The 10,020-nt window shown below is 32.7% G+C and overlaps 1 protein-coding gene and 1 long non-coding RNA gene across 2 annotated transcripts; one reads left to right on the top strand and one right to left on the bottom strand.

Moving 5' to 3' along the window:
• The first annotated feature begins 711 nt into the window (after positions 1-711).
• LOC124911112 lies at positions 712-1,359 on the top strand. Its single transcript, XR_007096578.1, has 2 exons — positions 712-761; positions 865-1,359. It is a non-coding gene; the product is annotated as an uncharacterized LOC124911112 (long non-coding RNA).
• Positions 1,360-1,630: 271 nt separating this feature from the next.
• LOC124913161 (NLR family CARD domain-containing protein 3-like) lies at positions 1,631-8,378 on the bottom strand. Its single transcript, XM_047453773.1, has 17 exons — positions 8,084-8,378; positions 7,710-7,925; positions 7,278-7,336; positions 6,368-6,505; positions 5,236-5,310; positions 4,819-4,902; positions 4,641-4,702; positions 4,446-4,515; positions 3,829-3,904; positions 3,575-3,705; positions 3,003-3,062; positions 2,837-2,911; positions 2,670-2,774; positions 2,493-2,588; positions 2,169-2,249; positions 1,975-2,076; positions 1,631-1,893 (listed from the first exon to the last, which is right to left on the bottom strand). The coding sequence occupies exons 1-17, from the start codon at positions 8,376-8,378 to the stop codon at positions 1,825-1,827; spliced, it is 1,794 nt and encodes a 597-aa protein (XP_047309729.1). The 3' UTR covers positions 1,631-1,824.
• Between the last annotated feature and the right edge of the window lie 1,642 nt (positions 8,379-10,020).

Here is a 10,020-nt window from a genome sequence, read left to right as displayed (position 1 = left end):
TATGTTTTGAAATTGCAACCTAGCTAACAAAACAAGTACAACCCTTTAACCAACTAAGCTACTAAGATTTTATATTTTAAATTCAACAACAAATTTGATGAACGCGAGACGTTTTAACATTAATATAAATTCAACTTTTTAGCTAACTAATCTATATATTTATAATGATGCTGAGTAAATAAATACTTGAGTCGGATTGTGGGTTAACCCACCCATAAACTTAAAACGGTTAAAAATAAAATTAAAAATATTATCCGTAATATTTTTTTATGGTTTTTTATATTATTACTCGTGCAAATGCACGAGCGAGCTAAAGACTAGTTTCAAAGAATGGGTAGTCAAAACCCTTGATTCCTGAAATTCGATATTTAAATAACTAACATGATTTTTTTATTATTTTATAAATGTCACGTAAATAATAAGTTAACGATGTTTGAAACGGTTAAACACAACACTCGTTTCGTATATTTTTAATAATAATTGAAAGAAAATATCCAAAATTCTTTTAATTTGACAATTGAATCTAATATTATTTGAATAATTATGTGATTATTTATTCGGAGAGATTCTATCAAACTTAGTTTTTTTTAACTAAAATAAAATATATTAATATGTATATATAATTAAAATTTTCTTATATTTTTTTTAATAAATTAAGTTAATAAATTGATGATATTAAAATTGAAAGAATTTGTTTGAAAATTTTCAACTAAACGTTCGGTTAGCAGACAATGGTGCGCTCTCTCTCTATCTAGGGTTTGGTAATAATTAATCTTGTTATCTCTCTCTGGGTTCTTGTGTTCTTCTATCCTGGTTTGTTTGCTTTAAATCTGATAATCCTAATAATATTGATTCCGACGTCAGAATATGCTTCAGCTTTTGTTCGCGGTGGCGTTCTCGGCGGTGCCACTGACGTTATACATACCGCCAATTAGGAACTTCAATCTCTTCGTGGAGTCCGTCCAGTATTTCTTCCGTCATACCGCTACATTCTCTCGCCGCGCCTTTCCTAGACTTAGCCTCGCCTTCTCAAGAACATTCCTATATCCCCTTCGCACTCGAACCTAGGTTTCTATTATCTTCATCGTTCAATTCTCTCAAATATTCCATGTGTAAATGAAATTGTTAATTTTTAGCTAAAATTTGTTGCCATGATTGGTACGGATTGTATTATTATCTTCTTTCACAATTCAATTTTCTTTGTAATGTTTGATTAATTACCTATGTTTGGATTGAGTTGGAATTAGAATTTAAGGTCCATTTTCAATTTCAATTTTTCATTGTTTGTTAGATCACAATGTTGTGAAATTGAATTCAATCACTTGTAAATTCTTTTTTCATAGAAATTCTTTACTTTGTGGTTCGTTGTACTGCACAATTGAGAAGATTTCTATTAGGCGGTTCGGCGTTTAACACTCTTAGTGTAATCACCACAACGTGTTTGCATGATTCTCGTAACGATGTAGAGACATGCACCAAAAGGGAAGCTTAATCTAGTTGAACTTGCTTGTATTGTAAGAACCTGTTGCTAAATCCTACAATATCTCATCTTATATTGGCTCTCTTTCAAGAGTGACCTAAAAGTTATGGATCATACAAGTTTTTTAATTTTTTTTTGCTAAGAAATAGATCATATAATTAATAAACTTATGCCTAAACAAATATCAGTGTTGATGTCCACAAGAAAAGTAAAATATTTGGTAGACAAAAGAAAATGAAGAACCATAACTTCCTTCCTATGATTTCACATCCAAAATTTGTTCTATAAGCCAACTGAAAAAAAACTGCATAAGAGAAGTAAATGACTCTACTCGGCAAAACCCTTCAGAAATTGATGGCAATTTCCTTCTCCGTCATCTCAAACACATGATCTCTCGCGTCTGTTAGTGCAGTCTGTGTGAATAAACGAAACATCTGATATTCTTCTCTAATGGATACTAAATATGTAAGACAACATTGTGAAGAAATTTGTACCTGCCCCAGTCTAGTGAGCAAGTTGCTTGCAAGATTTAGGGATGTGAGTCTGATTTCTTCATTAGCCTTGAGTGCTTGAGAAACTGCAAATGCTCCCTCGTCCTGTATTAGAATTAAAAAAAAAAAAAAAGAAATTAAATTTATGATCCATGTAAATTACATGAACAGATTATTGACTAGCAAATTATCCAAACCCTTATTTCATTGAATGCTAGATCTAGAGAGGTCAAGACTTCATTAACGACTTTCAAGCTCCGAGCAAGGCACATAGCACCCTGCAAAATGGGAGTCGACAGTAGAGGTAAACAATAAGGCTATGCAGTTCGAGCAGAATTAAAAATTGGAGGAACAATTTCAAATCATTTGTTTGTTTTTGGAATAATAATTCCATTGGAGTAGAAGTAAAATGTAACTTCTCCAAAATTATAAATCTTATTCTAATTCCAATTTTACACATCCAAACATAGCTTAAGTGAATGGCCCTTAATTAAGATCAAGTTCAACAGGAAAACACAAACCTCGTCTCGAAGCCCATTGGCCCGCAAGTCTAGAGTTGATATTGTCGAATTATACTTCAGAGTATCAGCAATGTACTCTGCTCCCTTTACTCCAATCTACTTGCAATCAAGGATGTAAAGTTAAAAAATACTTAAAATGATGGATTTTCAGCAAAGTATGTATTAACCGCCAATTACCTGACACCAACCCAGACTAAGAACCTTTATATTCCCATGAAACTTTAGAACATCAGCAAAAGCTTTGGCTCCTTCCGGTCCAATAGGATTATATCCAAATTCCAACTGAGAGAAACAGGTAAGGGGAGGGATACAAGCGTAATCGAAATTCATAATAAAATGCTTACATTGGTTATAATACTATTATCTTTCAGCACTTGAGCAATGGCATTGGCTCCTCTTGTGTGAATATTATTGCCACCCTGTATAATTATTGAATGTTTCAGTCATTAATTGAAGGATAATATCTTTGAAAAATAAGGCTTGCTTTATTAGGAGGAGCACTATTCTCACCAGGTCTAAGTTTGTTATTGATCGGTTCTCCTTTAAAGCCTCTGCCATTTTCTCTGCTCCCTAAAGCAATTGGGGGATTCCAAAAGTAAATAATTTGAAATATTCAGAATGGGTGTTAGAAAAACATAGTAGTTGTTGCAATCAAACTGAAATAACAAAAAACTAGGAAAGTGGAATGTATTATTGTGTACTACAGAGAATGTGGGTGATTTGAGTATTTATGTTCTTGAGGATTGTAATCCAGAACATGTCATATTTTTCTACCATAGAAAACGCAACTTTTGTGTTGACAATGGTTTTAATGATATTTGCATTTACTAAAAAACAAGAGTAAATAGTATAAGACTAGTATCGTAATTAGTAGAGGAAAGAAGTAGAGGAATATAAATAGTATAGATGAATTTTATGAAGACAATTTTGTTGAATAAGAAATGGTTGATATCCGGTTTTCTTTTGACCAAAAAAATATCGGGTTTTCTCATTTCTAAGGCTTAGGCCCTTCTTTTCACATCTCAGTTTCTAGGTTGGTACTTAACAGAATGCAAGAAACTTCACCAAAAGGAGAAGTATACCTCATCTCCAATATCATTCATGTAGAGATTCAAAAGTAACAAACTCTTGCTTCTCTTAACAAACTCTGCAATGTGATGAGCACCTTTCACACTGATTGAATTGTTTGAAATGTCCAGATGCTGTATTCTCCCTATAAAAGGAAGTTCCTTTTGTCAGATTAGACTGAACTTAGGGAGATGGAGATGAATATATGATGATCTTTGGTTTACATGTAGTTTGCAGAAATGATTTCTCAAAGAAAATAAGAACCAACCTTTTCTTTCAAATAAGCCAGACATCAGAGTTCGAACACCTTCATCTCCTATGGAATTCCCGTTTAAGTTAAGAACCTGTAATTAAGGATAATAAATTTGGAAACACCTCAATACAAAGTTATGGATCTAAAAACATATTTGATTGAGATTATGTTTGGAAACTAAACTTAGATCGAGACAGGTTCAAAAATTATTCGTTGTTTCTCATCTGAATCCAGATCCGAATACAAAAACATAGATTATAAGTTTATTTCTATAACTAAGTTAGTTCTAAATCCCATTGCAATGTCTTTGACATGCAGAAAGAAAAACATTATCACTTATGATATGGTACTTATATCAAGATTTCGATGTGTCAATCACACGAGGGCATGTGACCGACAAATTAAAAATACAGAATCATATTCGTTATTAGTAGATAATTCAATGTCTTTGACATGCAGAAAGAAAAACATTATCACTCATGATATGGTACTTATATCAAGGTTTCAATGTGTCAATCACACGAGGGCATGTGACTGACAAATTAAAAATACAGAATCATATTTGTTATTAGTAGATAAGTATTAGGATATCTGCTAATAATAAATATTATTAGGATCACACAACAACTTACCCTCAAAGATCTATTGCCCTCTAGTCCTTTTTCCAATGCAGAAGCTCCCAGAGGACCACCATAATTGCCACTTTTAGTGAAAAGAATGTAAATGAAAAAGAAAGTATATGAATTTAAGAAAACAACCGAGTACAGCTAACTGTTAGTTACACAATAATGAATTGTTCGATATAATAGAGCATCATGAGATCTTACGTCAGAGACAAAGATTGCAGAGTATTGGTTTCCAGTAGAGCTGCAGCAATACTTTGGAACCCCTACTTTCATTTTTAAAATGTATAAGAGAGAGAGGGAAAGTGAATGAATTAGAATCTCCATTTAAATTTAAATCATTTAAGCAAAAGCTAAAAGGGTTAGATGTTCAGCAGCATACAGAAAAATCAATCATGTTGTTGTTAAGTTCCAGAATAAGTAAGCTTGAATTGATCTTCAGCATCTCAGAAATAGCCTTAGCTCCCTGCAATAGAGTCATCCTAAAGTCAAGCATATGATATAGACGTTAGCATATTTGGAAACGAGTATTTTGTCCAAATCTCTATAACAAATAGAATCACGATCTCATTGAAAAACTTCCAAAGTTATAATTGAAAGTGATATGTATTTTATTGGAAATAGATTGTTTTCTATATCCTTTTAATTTTTGGCAAACATAACAAAATGTAGATGTTTCCGAATTATGATCCGAATAGTAAAACATGATATCCAATTGGCTCGTTATAATCCCTTAATCAATCAAACTCCTAATGGAAGAAATATATCAAATGCATGCCACAGAAAACATGAAGCTTACCTCATCTCCTATCCCTGTGCTATTCAGTTGAAGCATCTGAATCCCACTATTATTCTTTAATATTTCTGACAAACACTGGAAAGAAGAGAAGGCGAGTTTTATCACATTAGAAAGTATATTGTAAGTATATATTCCTCCAACAAAAGAAAATCATTGTGCAAGTCTTGGATCTAAAACACTGAGAAAGAAAATTAAGACAAAGAAGCATTAAATTGGACGATGTTAACCAAACCATAAATCAACATTGATAATGTGGGATTCCCTGGAATGTTTATTCCATTAAATGGAGTAAACACTGTTTAGAAAAATCTGGAGTTGGGTTTGAACGGGAAAACGTCATCATTTATGTTTCAGAACATTAGCTAATCCAAATCAATATCCGAATGAGATACCCAAAAATATTGTTTCAAAGGAAATTTATCAATGTTTTTTTGTCCAAACTCAACTCCAGAGCTAGGTGTTTCCAAACAGGGATTCAAGTTGGTGGGAAAGAGTAATTAATTCTATCCAATTTTCATAGACATTGGGCTGTTTTGTAAAAAAAAAACCATGTTAATTATTATCCAGAAAATCTATATTGTTATGACTATAAAATAACCAGAACATGATAAAATTAAACAAATCTGATCATGATCCAGAAACATTTTTTTATACCAAATCAAGCATAAAATCACACTATAATTTGGATCTTGAACTAGAAACTAATTTGTATACAAAATTAAGTAAAAAATCACTCTATAATCTGGATACTGATTTAAAAGTTAAGCCCGATCATGATCCACTTTCAACTTTCAATTTGACGATTTTTAAATGAGATCGTGATTGTAAAAAAATATTAGTTTCCAAATAGGCTAAATAACTATTTTAAGTGATCTGTTTAGTAACTACACAATGGAAAAATAGGGAAAGAACGACTACACCCAAGATTAAGCACAACAAATGAATGGAGCAAATGAATAAACTTCAATTCGATCTTCCTCATCTCTACACGGAAAATTTTGATATCCAGATCTTAATCAACCCGATATTTTGTGTAGAACCCTGTTATTAACAAACTTATGTGTGCTAGAACTGGTTCACCTTAACATTACAAAGGAGATAAGTAAAGCAAAAAAGAGTTTGGAAAGATGACCTTAGCACCTTCATCTCCAATGGGATTTCCAGACAAGTTAAGAGTCTTTAACACAGTATTTGACTGAAGAACACCATCAAAAGCTTTGATACCAGCTTCCGTTATCCCATTAGCAGTGAAATTGACCTCCTCAGCTGTCTGCATTTGAAGAAAATTAATGCATAACAAAATATGGTTGTTATGAACTACATATATCAATTTCTTTAAATTTCGCCTTATGAACTTCAACTCTCAGTTTCAAGTAAATATTTCAATAAGGATATTACTTCTTATCACAATTGTCTTTTGTTCTTTTACTAATTGCATTTAGGGTAGGATATATCACAATAAGCTTTAGTCCTAATATTTTCACAAGTTAGTGACCAAATCTAATGCCTCGATCTGTTGCGGATTTTAGGTTCAATGAAATAGTAAGAGAGACCATCAATTCTTAAGGGTAGATCAGGGTTTCTTCCTCTAAATATTCGCCTTTATCATGAAAGGAGGAATTTGCACAGAATGGAATTATTTTCACTTGATCAAAAACTAACTTTTTTTGTATCTTGACTATCCTTTTTTTACATATTTGGTCCTTAATTTCATTTTCTGTAAAAAGATTGCACCTCGTGTTCATAAACGTTTTTAATACAAAGTTAACCACTTTCCATAAACAAGTAAAAATAAAATCTTCTCTTGACAGAACTCTGTCTAAATCTTGTCCAATAGGATTAATCAAGTGAACCTTTATTTAACAGCTTTGAGTAAATTGAATTATATCTAGATCAACCTCCATAGAAACTTATTATGACTTAATATCTGTATTTATCATTCAAGAACTATGAGATAAAAATAGCCTTGTACTACAATCAAGTTGTTAAAAGAATATGCATTTGAATTAACTGGGAAGATGAAAAACAATAAAAATTAAAACCTGATTATAGGCCAAGCTCTCTGCAAGAAAAAATAGCCCTTCATCTCCAAAGTTACGGACTGTCAAAACATGCCCACATGGTAAGATTATACTATTACAAGTTTGCAACAAGAGTTTCTATTGCACATTTAGCCCATTTGAAAGAATGTGATTTTTATTGAGAATCAATTTACTGTACCTGATGTTATATATGTAAGTATTTATGAAGAGTTGCTTTCATTGAGATTTAAAAACACTTATAATTTTTTGTTTTTGTATCTGGATCCAAACAAAAAAAACAGTATATGTATCTAGATCCTGATAGAGAAATATCAATTATAAGTGTTTCAAATGGAATGTAGGGAATGTGGATTAAGATATAGGTCTCATAGCCTAAGGAGTGTGAGATTGATGGTTAAGCTACAAAAACCTTCTGACATGTAGTTCTATTACCTGACATATCGACACTCCTAAATGCTCTAAGCTCTTGAGCAAACTCATTCAGTTTTTGCTTGGATTCCCTTTCAATCTTTGCTCCAAAACCCGATAGCAAATTTGTCCCAGGTGCAATGGACCACTTCACTCCATTTGCAGCAGGTTTGTCTTGTGAGGATGATGGTGTCCCCACTGGCTTCGGTAGGAGTAGTTTCTCCACCAATTTCCATAAAACTGTCAACTGAAGAAGTAACTTAGCAGCGGCAATTCAGAATCATAACATCAAGAACAAGTCATGTTTAACATCTAGAAAATAACCTATCAAAAGATTCGTGCAAAAATACTTGACAAGCAGTAAAAGTAGACAGTTAAGAAAGCATCATAAGCAATACCAAAGGTAGCGACAACAAATGCGCCAACTGGAACGATGAACGAAGCAATTTCCTTGACAGGAACTGAAGATAACGGTGCTTGAGCTTGCGATTGTTTGTAAACCTTTCGGCTGCTCGTTGGCCGCCTGGCTCCGGTAGAATCAGCTAACACAACAAAGCCTTTCAATCTGGAAATCTTTCTACTAACATAATGTTGTTCTCTAACTAGAAAAAGGAACCTAGGCGGACAACTTGAAGTATGGAAAACTGCTCTTCCAGGTCGGAGCAGAATCTGCGCAGTAATATCAAAATGCATCGTTTGATAAGGTTTCCAACAAGACATAATTCAATGATAAAGAAGGGATTGCATACATTAGTATTAGAGCAGAGAGAAATCGCTGAAGGAGTGGCCATAAGGAAGAAGACGGAGGAGGGAGATATAGAGATGATTTCAAATTGGCATTTGAAGGGAAAAGATAGATTCGATTCCTTGGCTGGGTAAGTGTAAAAGAGAAGAGCTTGAGCATCAATGGATTAGTTGCAGAGAAGAAAGCAAAGGAAAAGGACGAAAATGAAGACAAGCGGCGATTCGGATGAAGATTTTGTTTCGAGTCAAGAGTGTTCAATCAATAATGGACTTCTCACTTATCACTTTGAAAAATAAATGTTTGGGCCTTTCTACCCATCTATATTTATATGTGTTTGATATTTGGATATTTGAAGGTTTTTTATTACAATGATTTCATATATCATTTTTTTTTATATAGTAATATTCAGACTCTTTTAACTCTTTATCGTTCAAGTTATACAAAACCAGATTTTGTGTTAATCGTTTTAAAATGTCCAAATTTTGTGTTAATCGTTTTAAAATGTCCGTGAATTTATTACTTATATAACATGTATAAATAAATAAAAAATTAAAAAATTATGTTAATGATTTAGTTACAGAAATTAAGTGAATTGAGTGTTTTTGACTAATACTGTAATTTGGTTATTAAAACTCTTAATTTATTGAAATTCAATAATTAAATTAGTGATATTAGATAATAAATTAATTGTGTTTGAAATTGTTAAGACCAGCCTTATGAGTAGATCTCCCTCCGTTTTATCATGGTTGAAGTCATGTGTAAGAAAACATTTAGTAAAATCCAAATTGTTGTGGTTTATGGTTACAATTCAATTCAGAATGCATCACAAAGTTACTTTGGGGAAGATTGAAGGATATTATTGATGAAGATGTGTCCACTTACATGTCTCATTCTTCTGAAGATTTGCATTTTATCTTCCATAACACCTTTCAAATTTTTATTTCAATACTTCGACTGACATCTAAAAATGTGGATGAAACATCATCTACGACTAGAAAGTGCATAGGCCGTCATGTCAACAAACCGAGCTGGTTTTTGAATAACTCTTTTTGGTATGTTCACAACAATTGATTCACGTTGTTGTGAATATTCTTGGTTCGGAACATCTTCCTCATCTAACTCTTCGTTTGTCGTTAGAGAGTCACTTATAGTTGGGGTTATTTTTATCTACTCAAACTCCACATGTGTTGGGTCAACTCATTTGGCAGCTGGGCCTAACAAATTAATAAAGCTCATTAAGGCATATTTAATTAAGGGAAAAAAAACAGCAGTTTTTGGGTTGATTTTTCTCTCTCTCTTCCAACAGTTCTTCCTCCATTGAAACAGTTCTTCCTCCATTGAAGCAGCAGGTTCTTCTTCTGATTTCCTTTATCTCTTCTCCATTTGGTTAACCATCTTTAGTGATGATGATAATGTATGTGAATGACAAGTTAGGATGAGGTCAATTGATAATTTCTGTTAGATTACCTCTAGCCTTGTATTGAACAACATTGTATACCCATTTGATATAGTGGATGATTAAAGTGGCCGAAGTGTCCCGTGGTTTTTACCTAATTTGGGTTTTCCACGTAAAATCTTGGTGTCCTGCTC

The sequence above is a fragment of the Impatiens glandulifera genome, chromosome 8, assembly GCF_907164915.1.
Source record: "Impatiens glandulifera chromosome 8, dImpGla2.1, whole genome shotgun sequence".
In the NCBI taxonomy this organism is placed as follows: domain Eukaryota; kingdom Viridiplantae; phylum Streptophyta; class Magnoliopsida; order Ericales; family Balsaminaceae; genus Impatiens; species Impatiens glandulifera.
This window is presented reverse-complemented; position numbering and strand designations above follow the sequence as displayed.